At 40.7% G+C, this 20,667-nt stretch overlaps 1 protein-coding gene across 3 annotated transcripts in view; it reads left to right on the top strand.

Annotated features, from left to right (window-relative positions):
* Nucleotides 1-20,667, top strand: part of KIF13B (kinesin family member 13B) — a 205,515-nt gene that overhangs the window by 17,812 nt on the left and 167,036 nt on the right. For all 3 annotated transcript variants that reach the window (XM_042243543.2, XM_027964609.3, XM_027964610.3), the window contains exon 2: nt 829-922. In XM_042243543.2, the coding sequence (XP_042099477.2) occupies nt 829-922 (94 nt within the window). The remainder of the gene's footprint in view (nt 1-828; nt 923-20,667) is intronic.

The following is a 20,667-nucleotide window of genomic DNA, read 5'->3' as shown; positions in this document are numbered from 1 at the left end:
AAAATTTGGCTGGGATTTTAATAGGGATTCGTTGAGTTTTTGTATTGGGGAGTTATTGCTATCCTAACAGTATTAAGTCTTTTACTTCATGAATATAATTTCTTTCTATTTTAAGTGTTTAGTTTCTTTCAACAATATTTTGGAATCTTCAGTGTCTATGTTTTGCACTTCTTTTAAGATTTTACCTAAGCATTTAAGTCTTTTTGATATAAATGAATCAAAAATGTTATCAATGAAATTTTCTTAACTTCATTTCTGGTTTTTTTATTGCTGGTGTATGGAAACAATTGATCTTTGCGTATTGATCGCATATCCAACAACTTTGCAAAACCTGTTTATTCTAGTAGCTTTTTAGTGGATTTGTTAGGATTTTCTATATATAAGATCCTATCTTGTGCAAATAAAGGTAGTTTTATTTATTCTTTTCAGTTGGGATGCCTTATGTTAGTTTTTCTTGCTTAACTGCGCTGACCAGAAATTCTGGTACAACCTTGAATAGGCTCAGTAGCAGACATCCTTGTCTTTTTTTTTTAAATTGGTGTATAGGTGATCTAAAATGTTGTGTTTCAGGTGTAGATATCCTTGTCTTATTTCTGATGTTAGTAGGTAGGCTGTTGAGTCTTTTACCATTAAGTGTGAAGTTAGCTGCAAGTTTTTTAGATGCCCTTTATCAGGTCAATTGAGGAAGTTCCTGTGTATTTCTAGTTCATTGAATGTTTCTGTTTTGAAACAGTGTTGGAATTTTTTTTTTTTTCGGTCAAATGCTTTTTCTGACATACGTTGCTTCAAAAATAACTCATTTTTTGTTTTTCTTTTTTCAATCTGCAGAAATTGACTTGCACACCAAATGTGTGGTGGATGTAGACGCAAACAAGGTTATTCTCAATCCTGTAAATACCAACCTTTCCAAAGGTGATGCCCGGTAAGTTAAGAACCAGTGTTATGATCAATGGGTTTTTAAAAGACAGAAGGCACCGGTGTCTGCTGAACTGAATTCAGCTGAACAAATGTTGAGTGCTTTCTGTGTGGAGACATATTGCTGCCAGCTCGGCGAGATGAGGTTTGTTATTATAACATGGAAGGACCGAGGGCCTGATCGAGCGTCATGGGTGGCACAGTGGTGGTATTAGAAGCGCGGAGAAGAGAATGTTGGTGAAGTACCTGGGGAGGTCTTCCTGAAGGAGACGATATTGGCTGGAGGCTTAGCTGAGATGTAAATGGGAAGAAGTAGGGAGGAAGGGAAGGCTTTTCAGTGGCTCCTCATCATGGGGGTTTTTTACTTCTGCCAGTTGCTATCCTAGCCTATCAGTCAGAACCCATTTCAAGTGTTCTTTTCTCCCTGAAGACTTTCTTGCAGCCCTTAGTAGATTCCTTTCCTTAAAGTCCCTGTGAACTATAATCTGTGCCACCTAATTTAATTATGGTGTCTTGTTTTGAATTATTAATTATAGCTCAACAGTAAATTTTAAGGTCTTGGAAGGAAGGGACTCTCTGTCAGGAGTTGGGGATGAAATACTTGAGTCTCACTTCTGGGTTTGAGTGATCATATGAACCAAAGGGAGAGCAAGAGAGTATAAAGAAAATGAACGTGGACAGGAAGGAAGAGATTAATTCAGTTTTTCTTAGCAAGTGCAGGGAAATTACCAGGTAAGTTAGAGTCAGTTTATAGAAGGCTTTGGAAGCAGATGAGATTTGGCCTCTCTTTTTATGGGAAGTTGTCATTTTAGACAGTTTTTGAATTATTGTCATTAAGGAAGTGGATTAGGAAGATTGTTGGATGGCGGTGTCAGGAGTGGATCAGAATGGGGAAAGACTGGCTTTGTGTAGAGATCAGCTATCAGAGATGTTTTTGTGCCATTCCTGAGAGTGGAGAACGCATGGCGCCCACCATGATGCTTTGTGCCAAGTAGATGCTTCAGAATACTTGCAGAGACAGTGTTGTTTGCGAAAGTACACCCAAAGGCACTCCATGAAAGTTCTTTCGAGTTGAATTAAGTTGAAAAGAGCACTTGATGTGGAGTCAGAAAATATGAGATCGAGTCCCTACTTATCTTATTGTAGGTGGTCTGTTGTTGTTTAGTTGCTCAGTTTCGTCCCACTCTTTTGTGACCCCATGATTTGTAGCCCACCAGACTCTTCTATCCATGGGATTTCCCAGGCGAGATTACTGGAATGGGTTGCTATTTCCTACTCCAGGGGATCTTCCTGGCCCAGGGATCGAAGCTGCATCTCCTGCACTGGCAGGCAGATTTCTTTACCACTGAGCCACCATCCTAAAGGATGATGCTGTGAAAGTGCTGCACTCAATAGGCCAGCAAATTTGGAAAACTCTGCAGTGGCCACAGGACTGGAAAAGGTCAGTTTTCATTCCAATCCCAAAGAAAGGCAATGCCAAAGAATGCTCAAACTACCACACAGTTGCACTCATCTCACACACTAGTAAAGTAATGCTCAAAATTCTCCAAGCCAGGCTCAACAGTATGTGGACCATGAACTTCCAGATGTTCAAGCTGGTGTTAGAAAAGGCAGAGGAACCAGAGATCAAATTGCCAACATCCGCTGGATCATGGAAAAGCAAGAGATTTCCAGAAAAACATCTATTTCTGCTTTATTGACTATGCCAAAGCCTTTGACTATATGGATCACAATAAACTGTGGAAAATTCTGAAAGAGATGGGAATACCTGACCACCTGACCTGCCTCTTGAGAAACCTGTATGCAGGTCAGGAAGCAACAGCTAGAACTGGACATGGAACAACAGGCTAGTTCTAAATAGGAAAAGGAGTATGTCAAGGCTGTATATTGTTACCTTGGTTATTTAACTTCTATGCAGAATACATCAAGAGAAATGCTGGGCTGGAAGAAGCACAAGCTGGAATCAAGATTGCCAGGAGAAATATCAATAACCTCAGATATGCAGATGACACCACCCTTATGGCAGAAAGCAAAGAGGAACTAAAGAGCCTCTTGATGAAAATGTAAGAGGAGAGTGAAAAAGTTGGCTTAAAGCTCAACATTCAGAAAACTAAAATCATGGCATCTGGTCCCATCACTTCATGCCAAATAGATGGGGAAACAGTGGAAACAGTGTCAGACTTTATTTTTTTTTGGCTCCAAAATCACTGCAGATGGTGACTGCAGCCATGAAATTAAAAGACGCTTGCTCCTTGGAAGAAAAGTTATGACCAACCTAGACAGCATATTCAAAAGCAGAGACATTACTTGGTCAACAAAGGTCTGTCTAGTCAAGGCTACAATTTTTCCAATAGTCATGTATGGATGTGAGAGTTGGACTGTAAAGAAAGCTGAGCGCCAAAGAATTGATGCTTTTGAACTGTGGTGTTGGAGAAGACTCCTGAGAGTCTCTTCGACTGCAAGAAGATCCAACCAGTCCATCCTAAAGGAAATCAGTCCTGAATATTCATTGGAAGGACTGATGTTGAAGCTAAAACTCCAGTACTTTGGCCACCTGGTACAAAGAACTGACTCATTGGAAAAGACCCTGATACTGGGAAAGATTGAAGGCAGGAGAAGGGGACGACAGAGGATGAGATGTCATCCACTCAATGGGCATGAGTCTGAGTGAACTCCGGGAGATGGTGATGGACAGGGTGGCCTGGTGTGCTGCAGTCCATGGCATCGCAAAGAGTTGGACATGACTGAGCAATTGAACTGAACTGAGCTGGCAGGGAAGCCCTGTAGTTAGTTATTTTTACCTTTTTTGAGCCTTGTCTGTATGATACCTGCCTTATCTGTTTCATAGGGGGGTTTCCTGAAGATCAGATTAGTAATCCTTAAAGTGCTCTGTGAAGTGTTCTATAAATGTTGAGGTTTATTATTGACGTAGTGATGTTTCTTAAGCATCTCTAGGATATGCTGTTACTAGGGTGGGAAAGATATGATGAGTCAGAGGTGCAGGGATTTTGAGCCTGCTAATGTAATGACCTACTGTCCTGAGTGTTAACTGAAAACACTAATTTGGGGGAGTATATATTGCTCTTAGAGCTTTCAGTCTGAGTACTGTTGTTTTCTTTGGAAATATGGGCAACTCTGAGCAAACTTGGAGGCAGTACCCTCTGGTAGAAAAAAATTTGGGTTTTGTGTACGGACTGACGATTCAGATTCTGCCTTTGCCGCTTGCTGGCATGGTTATCTTCCTGTGTGTTTTATTTGTAAAGTGTTTCCGTTTTCTATTGCTGTATGACAAATGATCTCAAAAGCTTCGTGATGTAAAGCAGCAGTAACCATGAACGTTTTTTAAGGTTTATTTATTTTTGGCTGTGCTGGGTCTCTGTTGCGGTGTGTGGGCTTCTCATTGTGGTGGCTTCCCCCGTTGCGGTGCACAGGCTTCCGTAGCTGCAGGGCGTGGGCTCAGTGGTGGCACCTGGGCTTCGTTGCCGTGCGGCATGTGGAGTCTTCCGGGATCAGGGATCATGCCCGTGTCCCCTGCATTCGGAGGGGGATTCTCAGCCACTGGACCACCGTGGAAGCCCAGTGATCATTATTATCTCACGGTTAGTGTGGCTCAGGAATTCAGGTAGGGCTCAGGGGGGATGGCTTGGTCCAGTCCATGCTGATGAGGGTTCACCGGGAAGACTTGAAGGCGAGGGGCCGCAATCAGAAAGCTCACCAGGTCACTTGGGTTGGGTGGTTGATGCTGCCTGTTAGCTGGAGATGTTGCTGGGGCTGCAGGCAGAACGTTGCTCCCAGTCTGGTGGCGGGTTCCAAAGGCAAGTGTCCTGAGAGCGTGAGAAAGCGAGGTGGGAGCAGTATTGCGTTTTGTTTTTTTAAAAAATTGGAGTGGAATTGCTTTACAGTGTTGTTTCTGCTTTACACCAGAGTGAATCAGCTGTATGTGTACACATATGCCCTCTCTCTCGAGCGTCCCTCCTCCCCATCCTTGATGTTGTAGCCTCGGCAGTCACACAGTTCTGTCACATATTTATGCTGGAGGCTGGTGCAACCAGAGGAGACATAGGCCCATCCGTCTCTGAGTGGAGGAGCACGAGCGTTGCCTGAGGGAAGCATTTTTGGTGGGAAGTATATCGCTGTGGCTCCATCCACAAGTGTGTAATGTCTAACTGATGAGGTAATTGTGAGAATAAAAAGAGCACATAGAACATAAAATAAATGTTTCCTTTCCTTTAGAGATCTTTAGGTCTCAGGGGTTTGCGAAAGAATTAAATAGCACCTTTTGGTTCCACAGAGTATCTTAGATGACTCTTTTACATGTGCTGAAAATACAGATTGAATGTTAACTCAGTACTGTAGAGTGCTGTCTGATTTAAAGAAGACTTAGAAGTGATAGCTGTCAAAAAGAAACAAGTGACATCCGTCAAAGCTGATATGTCATGGCTTTCGGTGAGATAAAGTTAGGAAGCACCGCTTCTTAAAAAACAACTCTTTATTGAAGTATAAACTATATGTACAGAAAAGTATATATAGCTTGATGAATTTTCATAAGTTGAGCACAGTCCTGTAACTGGTGCCCAGATAAAAAAACAAGAACATTACTAGTATGACAAAAGACCACCTCAGGAGAAGTACTTTTTCTTTTAAATGTCAAGGTGAAAAGAGAAAATGAAAATTTGGGAATGTAGCAGTTCGGTAGTATATGTTGACTTCATTAAAAGAAAGAAATAGTAAGGAAAGCACAAATTACAAAGTTAAGATTAATTACAGTCTAGTTTGGAGAATGACTAACCCATAAAACAAGTTACGGTTTTATAGGAGCTATACTTGTTGCTGAAGCGCCAGGGATTTGAAACTAACATAAAAGAAGTGGTTGGAGTCAGTTTCAGTCAATAGTCAGAAAGACTCAAACTAATATTTTTCCTTTAAAAGCTGCAATATCCTTCTTTTAAAAATAGTGTCCACCAATCTTATTAATCTAAAACTGTGATTAATTTTACATGTGTACTTAATAACCTATGTTAGTATACTTTGAAAGTGAATATGTATACTTTTAAAACAATAGTTGTATATTTTTCTGATTAATTTTGCATTAACTTCTGAAAATTTCATGGTTTGATATTTATGCTTATTAAAGGCGATAGGAGCCATTTAAAAATGAATAGGTAGACAATTTTCAGCTTAACAGCTTAATCATGGGAATTTGGGAAACACTGGTATGTGGAATTTCAAAATTGTTTTGGAAAATAAGATGCTTAAAATTGAGAAAATTGATAGTACACAGCTAACCGGAGATTACGAAATGCTGACTTTGGAGACAGACTGAGTCTCAGCTCTGCTGCTGTTATTGTTGAGTCGCTTAGCAGTGTTTTACCTACCCCCCCCCCCCCCGCAATGGACCACACAGAGCCCGATGGCCTCCTCTGTTCATAGGATTTCCCAGGCAAGAATGCTGGAGTGGGTTGCCATTTCCTTCTCCAGGGCGTCTTCCTGACCCAGGGATCAAACCCAGGTCTCCTGCATTGGCAAGTGGATTCTCTACTGCTGAGCCACCTGGGAAGCTCCAGCTTTACTGTAGGGTTGGCCAAAAGGTTCGTTCAGATTTTCCCATATGGTGTAACAGAAAAACCCGAACAAAACTTTTTCACAGCCCAATACTTAACATGTGTGGTGTGAAGCAAGTTGCTTAATTGTCCTCTGTCTCAGTGAAGTGGAGATTATAGAAGTACCTACCTATCGGTTGTTATGAGGAATCAGTGAGTTAAAATATGCAGAGTGTCAGTGCCTGATGTGCAGTAAGTCTTACATAAAAGTTAGCTATTTGACTCTTACCTATTCTGTTACTCAGTCCAGTTCAGTCGCTCAGTCGTGTCCGACTCTTTGCGACCCCGTGGACTGCAGCATACCTGCAGACTGTCCATCACCAACTCCCGGAGTTCACCCAAACTCATGTCCATTGAGCCAGTGACGGCATCCAACTATCTCATCCTCTGCCGTCCCCTTCTCCTCCTGCCCTCAATCTTTCCCAGCATCACGTCTTTTCAAATGAGTCAACTCTTCGCATCAGGTGGCCAAAGTATTGGAGTTTCAGCTTCAGCATCAGTCCTTCTGAAGAACACCCAGGACTGATCTCCTTTAAGATGGACTGGTTGGATCTCCTCACAGTCCAAGGGACTCTCAAGAGTCTTCTCCAACACCACAGTTCAAAAGCATCAATTCTTCGGCACTCAGCTTCCTTCTCAGTCCAACTCTCACATCCATACATGACTACTGGAGAGACCATAGCCTTGACTAGATGGACCTTAGTTGACAAAGTAATGTCTCTGCTTTTGAATATGCTGTCTAGGTTGGTCATAACTTTCCTTCCAAGGAGTAAGCATCTTTTAATTTCATGGCTGCAGTCACCATCCGCAGTGATTATGGAGCCCCCCCAAATAAAGTCAGCCACTGTTTCCACCGTTTCCCCATCTAGTTCCCATGGAGTGATGGGATCGGATGCCATGATCTTCGTTTTCTGAATGTTGAGCTTTAAGCCAGCTTTTTCACTCTTCTCTTTCACTTTCATCAAGAGGCTCTTTAGTTTGTCTTCACTTTCTGCCATAAGAGTGGTGTCATCTGCATATCTGAGGTTATTGATGTTGTTATGGCCTGTATTTTGAGGTGTGTCCAGGGACGGGGAGCCTGGTGGGCTGCCGTCTATGGGGTCACATAGAGTCGGATACGACTGAAGTGACTTAGCAGCAGCAGCAGCATGGTATATTATGAACTATATTGTAACTTCATAAAGAAAGTAAAAAATTTTGCAAATATATTCAGTACTTGAGTCTATATGCCTATCAAGAAATCACTTAGTTCTAGAAAAATTTCAACTTTGCAAAGGCAGAAACTTTATCTAGTTTGCCCAGAGTTCATGGGGCTCATAGGGACTCACATGCCATCAAAGAGATTGACCCCTTGATTTTATGTTTACAGTGAACAAAATATTAATCCCTGTCATCTGGGGTTCTCCTTAGCATCAACTATAGTGCTTGCAAAGCCAGGTCAAAACATTGCTTGTGAACATAGAGTAAGAACAAAGGGACGTTTTACTAAATACAGAGAAGATTTTCTATTCCACAGCACTCAAACACCCTAGTGACTGAAATGCTTGTGTCCTCCAGCACGGTCTTCTTTTTCTCTGTGTAGTACGGAATACACATTGATGGATTTGATCTTTTTATTTTCTCTGGCAGAGCCATACTGCCTACGTTACTAGTGCAGTAAGTGTGTTTTTGGAATTACACTTTCGCACTAAATTAGTTTAGTTTTCTGGACTGGTCCTTGGGGCTTCCCAAATCTTCAGCAGCGTATTTGCAAGTCATCTTTTAGGGCTAATAAGTGACTAATTCAGTATCTATTCTTAGTAGATTTCTGCAAGTGTATTTCTCAGTGTGTGATCTTTAGCGTTTAGGAGCACTTTAAGTCCCTTTTATCACAGTTAGAATAGTCCTCCTTTAACAAAATCTTTAAGCCTTATGATGTTTGAATTGTCTTAAAACCTAATAGACTTTTATCTTATAATAAAATGCTAATGATAGTGCTTGTCACCATGATAGGGCAAAATAGTTTCTTAGGCTGTTTTATATTCTTTTCTTTTGCCTCCTTCCCTTCTGAAGCAGCAGTTAGAACTGGATATGGAACAACAGACTGGTTCCAAATAAGAAAAGGAGTACGTCAAGGCTGTATATTGTCACCCTGATTATTTAACTTATATGCAGAGTACATCATGAGAAACGCTGGGCTGGATGAAGCACAAGCTGGAATCAAGATTGCCAGGAGAAATATCAATAACCTCAGATATGCAGAGGATACCACCCTTATGGCGGAAAGTGAAGAGGAACTAAAAAGCCTCTTGATGAAAGTGAAAGAGGAGAGTGAAAAAGTTGGCTTAAAGCTCAACATTCAGAAAACGAAGATCATGGCATCTGATCCCATCACTTCATGGGAAATTGATGGGGAAACAGTGGAAACAGTGTCAGACTTTATTTTGGGGGGCTCCAAAATCACTGCAGATGGTAACTGCAGCCATGAAATTAAAAGATGCTTACTCCTTGGAAGGAAAGTTATGACCAACCTAGATAGCATATTCAAAAGCAGAGACATTACTTTGTCAACAAAGGTCCATCTAGTCAAGGCTATGTTTCTTCCTGTAGTCATGTATGGATGTGAGAGTTGGACTGAGAAGGAAGCTGAGTGCCGAAGAATTGATGCTTTTGAACTGTGGTGTTGGAGAAGACTCTTGAGAGTCCCTTGGACTGCAAGGAGATCCAACCAGTCCATCTTAAAGGAGATCAGTCCTGGGTGTTCATTGGAAGGACTGATGCTGAAGCTGAAACTCCAATACATTGGCCACCTGATGCGAAGAGTTGACTCATAGGAAAAGACTCTGATGCTGGGAGGGATTGAGGGCAGGAGGAGAAGGGGACCACCGAGGATGAGATGGCTGGATGGCATCACCAACTCGATGGACATGAGTTTGGGTAAACTCTGGGAGTTGGTGATGAACACGGAGGCCTGGCGTGCTGCGATTCATGGGGTGGCAGAGTCGGACACGACTGAGCAACTGAACTGAACTGAGCTCCTTTACCCACCAGACTGGACTTTACTAATCCCTCTGGTTAAAAAATGTTTTCAAAGGGAATGAGGTGTGATTTCCCATGGAGAGTGGCCGCTTTCACTTTATGAAACAGTTGTGTTATGAGAGTTTTGTTTCTTTGACTTTGGAAATGGGAATGCATTTTCCTAGAGGAACTGACAGTTGTTTCTAGTAGAAATGCTAGTCTGTTAAAACCAAATGACCAGATTGGCCCACAATTCATACAGTAAAGTTTGTTTTTGCTGTGAGTAGGTGAGATAAAGAATACATTGACTGTAAGTAACCTGTATAATTTGGTGTCACTGAGCCAAAGGTGCCAGCAATTTTGTTGGTCTTTTTAAACTTTTTATTTTGTTTTGGAGAATAGCCAATTAACAGCAGAGGGACTCAGCCATACATATATATGTATCCATTCTCCCCCAAACTCCCCTCCCATCCAGGCTGCCGCATAACACTGAGCAGAGTTCCGTGTGCTGTACAGTAAGTCCTTGTTGGTTACCCGTTTTAAAAATAGCAGTGTGTACATGACCGTCCCAAACTCCCTAACTATCTGCTGTCATTTTTGTACCATCAGTACCAGTATCAACACAGTGAAAGGGGCACGTGTCTTAGGATTTTCTGAAAATAGTCTTGACCCCAGACCCACTGATAAGTTCTAGGAAACGCTGGGGAGTCCTCAGACCACAGTTATAAAACTAAAGTTAGACTGAACGGATGTCTTTGGTTTATTTTTAAACTACTTGCCATATGATAAGCACATCATATATAATTCACCCCTTTAAGATGAACAGCTCAGTGATTTTTATTATATTTGTCAGCACCATTATCTACTGTTATGACATTTTTATCACCTTGTTAATATACGTCTGTCTCTACACTGTCTCTACAGTGTGCATCTGTCTCTACGTTGCCTCTTCTGGGCATTGCATATGCGTGAAATATAATTTGTGGTCTTCTGTGATTGACTTCTTTTTACTTAGGTTAATGTTTTTGAGGTTTATCTGTGTTATGGTATCTATCAGTTCAGTTCAGCCGCTCAGTCGTGTCCGACTCTTTGCGACCCCGTGAATCGCAGCACACCAGGCCTCCCTGTTCATCACCAGCTCCCGGGGTTTACTCAGACTCATGTCCATTGGGTCAGCGATGCCATCCAACCATCTCATCCTCTGTTGTTCCCGTCTCCTCCTGCCTTCAATCTTTCCCAGCATCAGGGTCTTTTCAAATGGGTCAACTCTTCGCATCAGGTGGCCAAATGTTGCGGTTTCAGATTCCACATCCGTCCTTCTAATGAATAGTCAGGACTGATTTCCTTCATGATGGACTGGTTGGACCTCCTTGCTGTCCTCTGTGATTGGCTTCTGTTTACTTAGGTTCATGTTTCTGAGGTTGTCCGTGTTATAGTATCTGTCAGTACTGTTCCTTTTCACGGGGGATACTTCTTCATCGTACTCTGTTTTGTTTATCCATTCATCAGTTGATGGATATTTGGGTTTTTTCTACTTCTGGGCTATTATGAACAGTGCTGCTGTGAATAGCAGTTGTTGAGGTCTGTCAGTGGGCCATGTTTCCCTTTCTCTTAGGTAGATGTCTAGGAGTGGAGTTGCTGGGCCATACGGTACCTCTGTGCTTATCATTTTGCGGAGTTGTCAGACTTCTTTAAAGCGGCTGCAGCCTTTTACATTATGAGGATTCCAGTTTCTTTGGCTTTCAAAGAACTCTCCTTCACTGTAAGGAAAATGGGGGTGACTCTGGCTAATTGGCGAGTGCATGCCTTGCCTGAAGGCATTCAGATTACAATTAAAAAGCAAAACAAAACATCGTGCTGTCCAAACTAACTTTCTTGGCTGGATTCAGCTCTTGGCTACTGATTGGGAACCTCAGACTCCAGCATACTTTTCCGTTGAGTAGTACTTCTTCCTAAGGTTTTAAAGAAATTGAGCAAAGTTTTAAAAAATGTGTTAAAAGTTGAAAGATTAAAACACTTTTATGTACCTGTCATTCAGCTTAACAAAGCATCATTACCAGTACAATTTAAGCCTTTTGTGAATACCCTCCGGTTTGAATGCCTTTCTTATCCACCACAGTTAACAACTTTTCCTGAATTTGTTTTTTTTCTTTCCCTTGTATTTCTTTACATTTTCACTATGTGTGTTTGGAAGTTGTTTGTACAGTACTGTATCCATAAATGCCTTTTTCTAGTCAAAAGTCAGAGAGATATGTGACTCAGAAAAGATTGACTACTCATAAAGCATAATGCCTGAGTTTTAAAGGCAAAAAAAAATTGTATTAAGAGGAGCCAAAAATAATATCACAGGTTTAGCGTGGAGAGAAAGCTAATTGTTCCTATTTTATCAAATACCCTGTTCCTCCTTTTTTCCTCTTAAAAAACCAAAATTAAAAAAAAGGCTCCCTCTCCATCTATTGTTTGCAGTGAATTCTAAGCAAAAGTGGCAGGAGAATTGTTTTAGTGGACTTCCAACTCTGAGAGACTGAATCAGTGAGCTCTGCCTGTTCAGAGGTGCTGTTTTAAACAACAGAACTGAAAGGGAATAACCAGTTTAAATTGTACCGAGAATCCCTTGGTCAGTTAATCCGTTTTCTTCTTTAGCCCTCTGTTTTCTTTATCTTGTGTGTGTGTGTGTGTGTGTGTGTGTGTGTGTGTGTGTGTGTATTTGTATGTAGATTTTCTTTTATAATTCTTTATTATCCTGCCCCACCAAGTGTAAGATTTTATTATTATCATTATTGGTTGGGTGGCCTGACCACGGCCGGAACTCGTGCCGACGGCAGTGAAAGCGCAGAGCCCCAGCCACTAGGCAACCAGGGAATTCCGCAAAGTGTAAGGTTTTTAAGACCAGAATTCCCTGAAGTAGAAAACATTTGGAGAGGGAGACCTCAAGATCATCATGAACCTGAACGCTGATTCCTGTGGTGGTTTGTGAAATGACCTGTTCTTTAGTACATGTTGCAGAGACGTTCCAACATAGATGAAGTTAGCTATAGATGACATATAGATAAGCAGATTTTTTTGTCTTCTTGTATAACTATGGGGCTTTCCTGTTTGGCTGTGCTTAACCTAATAATAAATTGTTAATGTGAAGGTTATAATGGCCAGTCCAGTGAAAAGTATGTCTGAGATGTTGCTCTTAACCAGCTCTTGTCAGAAAGGTCATCAAAACATTTTTATTCCTTCTGATTGTTTACCAGACACCAGATCTTAAGTTATGATTATTAGGTAATTAAGGAATACCTAATATAAGCAAAATATGTCCAGTCCTTCTTTGGAGGTTCAGAGTACTCTGTTCCTGGTAGATGAAAGAACATATGCAGAAAAAATATGTATCAGATAGATGCAGAATTATGTGGAGTTGACCTGTACATTTCTCTGACTAATGTATTGTGTAATATACTACTGAAGGGAGGGCCTAATGCCAATAATTACTTTGAAATATATGAAGTCATTTTCAGACTAATTTCTTGTTAGTAGAAGTCATCGTTAGGTCAGATTAGATAATGAGTTTTAAAATTTCTCTGCCTCTGTATGGATGCTAATTTAAGTAAAGATTTTAATTGAAGAAAGTCATGCAAAATGTAATTATGGTATATACAATAGACCTGCTTGTTCTCTCTGCTGTGAAATGACTTGAGTGAGGCTAATAATCCTGCCCAAATAGAATTTATTCCTCTGGAGAATAGTATGTGGTATGTTTTAATTTCATAAAGAGGCTCTTCCTGGGGGAGTCTGTCCACCCTGATTATGTCAGTAAAGTGGGGAGAACAGTGTTCTACATACTCAGAAATTTCAGAGGATTCTTCCCCCTCTTTTAAAAAAAAAAATACTGCAGACATTGAGTGTACTACTTTGGAATATAGTTGTGAAAATGAATCAGGAACACTCTAAAAAGCTAAAAAGGTAATAAAGTATGTGTGGTTCAATTCATGTCGCTGCATAGTTAATAGAAGCAGATAATCAAATAGCAGAAAACCCAGATTTTTTCACAATTTCACCAGCAAAAGCTTGGGTTGCTAAAATGAACTGTTTGATAGCTGATTAGTAAACTTAACAAGCATTAGACTGTTCTGGTAGAATTTATGAAATCTTAGCCTTGTCATTGGTTATATGAGTATCTTGTTCCAAAAATAAGGAATACATTTTTTTTGTTAATTCAAGAAAAGAGAGTCATTATACCTGTGGTTGAAATACTGCTTAGCTACTAATATTGGATATAATGACGATGCAGAGTTTTGTGTGTGTGGCTACTAAGTAGATTGAAGTGAAGTGAAGTTGCTCAGTCGTGTCCGACTCTTTGCGACCCCATGGACTGTAGCCTTACCAGGCTCCTCTGTCCATGGGGTTTTCCAGGCAATAGTCCTGGATTGGATTGCCATTTCCTTCTCCACTAATTAGATTAAGTTATAGCTAATAGGAATTAAATGTGTTGAATTTCCCCAGAATTCTGGATTTAGCATAAAATTATCTGATCCCATATGATATAATAGATAAGATATCTAATTACAAATAAGACTTAGGTAAAACTACCAAGTCTCACTATTGATGTTTTTAAAATTTGTCTTTATTTGGCGATACTTTTTTTTTTTTTTTAAGGATTCTCTTTCTAAGTCATCAGTGTAGGAGTTGTTGCTAATAAAACACATATTGTGTAAGAATCTAGATTTACATTCTAAAGATGGAGGTAGCAGTAATCTCTGAGGAAATGTGACATGAGAAACCATTCTATCTAAAAGGTTGCTGTATCATAATATCACAATATCTTAGGAATCTTTCTAATCCATTTAGCAGCTGAACATCAACTCTTTGCCAAGTATCAAGCTAAAAATTTAGGAAAATCTTTATTTAGTCTTAGTTCCTTTAAATTGTGGTTAAATTATTTTTAGCACGTAATTTGTCTGTAAACCTACTAGTAAAACAAAAAACAAAGCAAAACAGAAAAGCGGAAAGAGAAGGTGAATTATTGTGGACTTTGTAAGCCTAGAGTTTTGTGGGCTCAGATTTGAAATGATTCCATTGTTTAATTCTGATCATTGTGCATGTTCTTATGAGAGTGATATTTAGCTAAAAGGAAAAGTGGTTTCTTTTGCAAATTAATAGTGTAGTGTTCTGGAGCCCTTTATCCTACTTCCTTAGTATTTGTTAAAGAAGAAATCTTGTGTAATGGTGAGTTTTACTTTTTATTAAATCTAATTTTGTGTATGTATAATTTAAAAAATCCTATAGAATGGGTAATAATTAAGAGTGACAATAATCTTTGTGTATTGACCCACAGATGAGAAAAATCAGTAATGTTTTTGTTCTACTTTTAGGAAAACTGAAGTAGAATTTACATAAGTAGGTTAAAGTGGTATTCGCCATTAATTTTTAAAAATGTTTTGTTACAGAGAATTTAAAAGATAGGCCCCAGTAGCCATAATAGTATACGGAAGCTCCACGAGCCTGTTCCTCAGCCTCCAGAGCCATCAGCCCATGGCTAATCCTGCCCTGTCCACTCAACTCTTCCCTTTTCCCCATATTATTTTGAAGTAAATCCCATTTACCCACAAATATTTTAATATATCTTTACTATTTTTTAACATAGCAAAATGCCATTATTACACCTTAAAAATTAACAGTAGTCATGTAGTAGCATCAAAGTTTCAGTCAGGGTTCACATGTCCAGTTGTTTCATAAAGTTTTTTCCTCAGAGTTTGATTTGAAGGGCATCCAAATATGGTCTACTCGTTGAGACTGGGTTATGTCTTTTAATATATTGGTTCCTTGATTGTTGAAGAAGTGGGATCATTCCTTCTGTTGATGGGTTAATAAGTGTACTTATTTAGTCAGATGGCAAATATGGATTTTTCTTGCAGATATTTTTCTTTTTTAAATTATTTTTTTAATTGAAGGATAATTGCTTTACCGAATCTTGTTGTTTTCTGTCAAACCTCCACATGATCAGCCGTAGGTATACATACATCCTCTCCGTTTTGAAACTGTCTCCCATCTCCCTCTCCATTGCACCCCTCTAGGTGGATACAGAGCCCCTGTTTGAGTGTCCTGATTCATACAGCAAATTCCCGTTGGCTATCTATTTTATATATGGTAACGTAAGTTTCCATGTTACTCTTTGCATGCGTCTCACCCTCTCCTCCCCTGTCTCCATGTCCATAGGTCTACTCTCTATGTCTGTTTCTCTGTTGCTGCCTTGTAAGTAAATTCTTCAGTACCATTTTTCCAGATTCTGTATATATGCATTCATATGCATTCCATATATATGCATATGCCTGTCAAGAGGCAGGTCAGGTGGTCTGGTGTTCCTATGTCTTTCAGTTTCTTGTGATCCACACAGTCAAAGGCTTTGGCACAGTCAAGAAAGCAGAAATAGATGTTTTTGTGGGACTCTCTTGCTTTTTCCATGAACCAGTAGATGTTGGCAATTTGCTCTCTGGTTCCTCTGCCTTTTCTAAATCCAGCTTGAACATCTGGAAGTTCACGGTTCACGTATTGCTGAAGCCTGGCTTGGAGAATTTTGAGCATTACTTTACTAGCATGTGAGATGAGTGCAATTGTGCGGTAGTTTGAGCATTCTTTGGCATTGCCTTTCTTTTGGATTAGAATGGAAACTGACCCTTTCCAGTCCTGTGGCCACTGCTGAGTTTTCCAAATTTGCTGGCATATTGAATGCAGCACTTTCACAGCATCATCTTTCAGGATTTGAAATAACTCAACTGGAATTCCATCACCTCCACTGGCTTTGTTTGTAGTGATGCTTCCTAAGGCCCACTTGACTTCACATTCCAGGATGTCTGGCTCTAGGTGAGTGATCACACCATCATGATCATCTGGGTCGTGAAGTTCTTTTTTGTACAGCTCTTCTATGTATTCTTGCCATGTCTTCTTAATATCTTCTGCTTCTGTTAGGTCCATACCATTTATGTCCTTTATCGAGCCCATCTTGCATGAAATGTTCCCTTGGTATCTCTAGTTTTCTTGAAGAGATCTCTAGAATACAATATTTATCTTTCTCTTTCTGACTTACTTCACTCTGTATAATAGGTTCTAGGTTCATCCATCTCATTAGAACTGACTCAGAGGTGCTTTGCTTTTGATGGCTGAGTAATACTCCATTGTGTATATGCACCACAACTTCTTTATCCATTCATCTGTCAGTGGACATCTAGGTGGCTTCCATGTCCTAGCTATTGTAAATAGTGCTGCAACGAACAGTGGGATACATGTGTCTTTCTCAGTTTTGGTTTCCTCAGGGTATATGCCTAGGAGTCGGATTCCTGGGTAATATGGTGGTTTCATTCCTAGGTTTTTTAAGGATTCTCCATACCATCTGCCATACTGGCTGTATCCGTTTACATTCCCACCAACAGCTCTTGCAGATATTTTTACCCTGACATGCCTCTCTGTTCTGTCTGAGGTTACCCTAGTTGGGACCATAATTGCCTTCTAGCTGGTTTCTGGAACCTTCCTTCAAGCTTGCTCATGCATCCTATAATCTGTCTTTTGAATTTGGAGCCTTTATTATTTCCACTGATTAAGAAATGTCAGTGTCTGGGAGACGTCTTTTATATGTTCATCTCTCCTTTTTTTTTAATATTTATTTTTTATTTGGCTGTGCTGGATCTTAGTTGCAGTACGTGGGATCTAGTTCCCAGACCAGGGATTGAACCCAGGCCCCCTGCATTGGGAGCGTTGGAGTCTAACCCACTGGACCACCAGGCAAGTCCCTCTCCTTGTTTTCTAACTCTTGCACTGTCTCGCTGTTTTGCTTGTATTTTGGGTCCCCCTCCCCTCTGAGGCTGTGACCTGGGGTCATTTAAACTCTGCAGGCAGGAGTGCTCTGTGAACGTCTCTTGACTGGTGGCGGTCCTGCGGTGCTTGTTCTCTGAAGCTCCCTATCCTCTCGTTAGCCCCAGTTAGCTGGAAAGGTGGTTTGCGAGTCTGGGAGTTAGATGTTATGGAGAGTATTTCTCAGGACAATGGTAGGACCCGATGAGCCATCTGAAACCCACCCCACCACGCAGGGTGCTCCTTTCTGGAAAGAGATTCCTGTCCAGTAGGTCCGATTGCCTGTTAACTCTCATGGCACTGTATTGCTTTTTTTGCTTTTCATGTTTTGGTAACAACCTTCTGTTCCAGTGCTGTTTCATTGATTATATCTTAAGTGTGCTGCTTCCTGGGGATCTTAGGACCATCTGTGGGATAAATTTCCTTGGGAGGAATTTTCAAAGATTCAGATCAGTTCAGTTCAGTCGCTCAGTCGTGTCCGACTCTTTGCGACCCCATGAATCGCAGCACGCCAGGCCTCCCTGTCCATCACCAGCTCCAGGAGTTCACTCAGACTCACGGCCATCGAGTCAGTGATGCCATCCAGCCATCTCATCCTCTGTCGTCCCCTTCTCCTCCTGCCCCCAATCCCTCCCAACATCAGAGTCTTTTCCAGTGAGTCAACTCTTCGCATGAGGTGGCCAAAGTACTGGAGTTTCAGCTTCAGCATCATTCCCTCCAAAGAAATCCCAGGGCTGATCTCCTTCAGAATGGACTGGTTGGATCTCCTTGCAGTCCAAGGGACTCTCAAGAGTCTTCTCCAACACCACAGTTCAAAAGCATCCATTCTTCTGCGCTCAGTCTTCTTCACAGTCCACCTCTCAGATCCACATGTGACCACAGGATTAAACAGTTCTGTTTGTGACATACAGGTGTTGCAGACTGGGGGTGTTGTAGGCTCCGTTTACATATAGATGTTTATTTGGCCTGCAGTTTCAATACCTAAAAATCAAAGAGTTTCACATAAAAATTCACATTTGTAGTTTTTCCTAAACAACTTGAAAATCTAGCATCACTGAGCTCTGTCTCCCTGATAAGGTCATGAACTGTTTAGGTCCCCAGCTGGTGGGTGCAGATAAATAACACTTATGTTACTTGCCTGGTCCCTGTAGACCTTTCCATGTAATCCTTGGTGTAGATCCTTACCAGCTTCTGTCACCAAACATGTCCTTTCCTGACCTGGGCCCCAGGGTAGGGGCCTTTTTGAAACTCTTAATCTCTGTACTGGTACTGAAAATGTTATGTTCTCAATTTTTCTTTAGTTTATTGTTTGCGTGCGTGCTCAGTCATGTCTGACTCTTTGTGACCCCAGGGCCTGTAGCCCACTAGGCTCAATTAAAATAATGCTATTTTCAAAAACAAAAATATATAAATATAAACATATATTTACTGAAGAGGAGCATCATTTTATATTTTTGCAAATCAATGAGTTACATTGAACACTTGATAATTTATAAAGTCCTATCAACAGTTAGAGAATTCGCATGGTTGGTTTATTTTTTAGTCATGCGAACTCAATAATTGTTGATATGACTTTATAAATTATCATAGCATAACACATTGATTTGCAAAATGTAAAATGATACTCCTCTTCAGTAAATATCTTTATTTTTGCTTTTAAGAATAGTATTTTTCTTAAATATGTTATTTATGTAATAAATCTTGCCATTTTAAATGAATTGATAACATACTTAAGAGTTTTTCAGCTTTGATTTCTAATTAAAATTTTTTTCTCTAGGCTATAACCCATGTAAAAAGAAGCATTTTAGGGTCCTCAGTTGTTGAAGAGTGTAAAAGAGTCCTGATACCAAAAAGTTTGAGAATTGTCTGATCCTAAAAGACAATGTGTTACCCCAGGTCAGTCAGAATTGTTTAAGGCACTCACCAAAATTTTAGAACATAATTACATTTTCCGTCAAAAGCAATAGCATATGAATCAACACTAGGTCCCTGCAAACGTCTTTTGAACCCATGATATTTCTGAAGTGTATAATGCTGTTTAGCTAAGACATTTAGGCAAATGATTCTGTGAATTTGGACTTCTAACTTAGAATGCCAAGAAATTTAACCCTGTATCTTTTGGGGTCGGATGCCGGGGATTCCCTGGTTCTATTAATTAAGCCTTTCTGGTTGTTCTCTTACTCATGGCAGAGAGAGTTTGTTGTATAAACAGTGGGAAGAGCATTTGAAGATCTGAGATGGAATTTTGTTGTGACTGGTGATTTTAGTGGGGAGACTTTCAAACAAGACTCAGATGCTAGAGGGCTAAAAGCATGAGCAGTCGTTGAGAAGAAAACTGGGGTTACTTGGAGGTTAGAGGGACATGAAGTAGTCTCACCTGCTTCCCTTTGTGGGGGAACAACCTGGAAAAGCAGGTTCCTGCAGACACCCCCTCTCCCAGTTGCATCTTTTCATCCATCCACCTTTTACTGGTCCCCTGAAACGAGGGGATCCTTTTCCTTTCTCTCTGCACTTTGGCTTGCTCTGTCTTGTCATAGAGTCCTCACCTTCCATCACTGGAGTAATTGAACAGTTAAAGCAAGATATGGGTAGAGAAGAGGAACTGTTTTGCTGTGGTGACATGGAAAGAGGCGGATGGATAGGCAGGATGGAGAGAAATTCCCAGCAGCCATAGCGAGGGCAGGGGATTCCTGGACCAGATCGGTTGGGCAGCTGTTTAAGTAACAGTGTGTGTAGCTAGGACACATGGATCTCTCTTGTTCTCTAGTTGCAAATACCTATCTTGTCTCTCCAACTATTTTTTAAATCACTTTGGTTTAGAAGTTGAATCCTATCTAATTACCCTTCCGATTTAAAGGATTTGTAGGATAGAGTGTCTGTGTGTGTTAGGATCTAGCAGAGGATTAGGCTCCAAGGTGCTCCAGCAATATTTTTAGACTGGAAAACACAATGTATATCACCAGGTATGTTGTCTTGTTGCCCTACGAGGAGAGAGGAGAGCCCTTAGCATGTGTCTCATGAAGTGCTGTAGCACTGGAGCAGGCTCTGAAAGTCCTGCTAGAGTTTATGCAGAGAAGATGAGATTAGATGCGATTCTGACTGTAGTTAAACCGGTTTACCTTACTGTTGGAGGGGCTTTGGCCTCAGTCTTCACTGCCTGAGGGGAGCTGGTTCTGATGGTTGTCTTGGTCTCTGCTCTGCCTTTCCAGAAGGAGCTCCTAGGACTTCCCTGGTGGTCCAGTGGTTAGGACTTTGTCTTCCAGTGCAGAGGTTGTGGGTTCGATTCCCGGTCAGGGAGCTAAGATCCCACATGGCTCTCGGCTGA

This window comes from Ovis aries, chromosome 2, assembly GCF_016772045.2.
Source record: "Ovis aries strain OAR_USU_Benz2616 breed Rambouillet chromosome 2, ARS-UI_Ramb_v3.0, whole genome shotgun sequence".
Lineage (NCBI taxonomy): Eukaryota > Metazoa > Chordata > Mammalia > Artiodactyla > Bovidae > Ovis > Ovis aries.
Note: the sequence above shows the minus strand (reverse complement) of the source record. Positions and strands in the feature narration are given on the sequence as shown.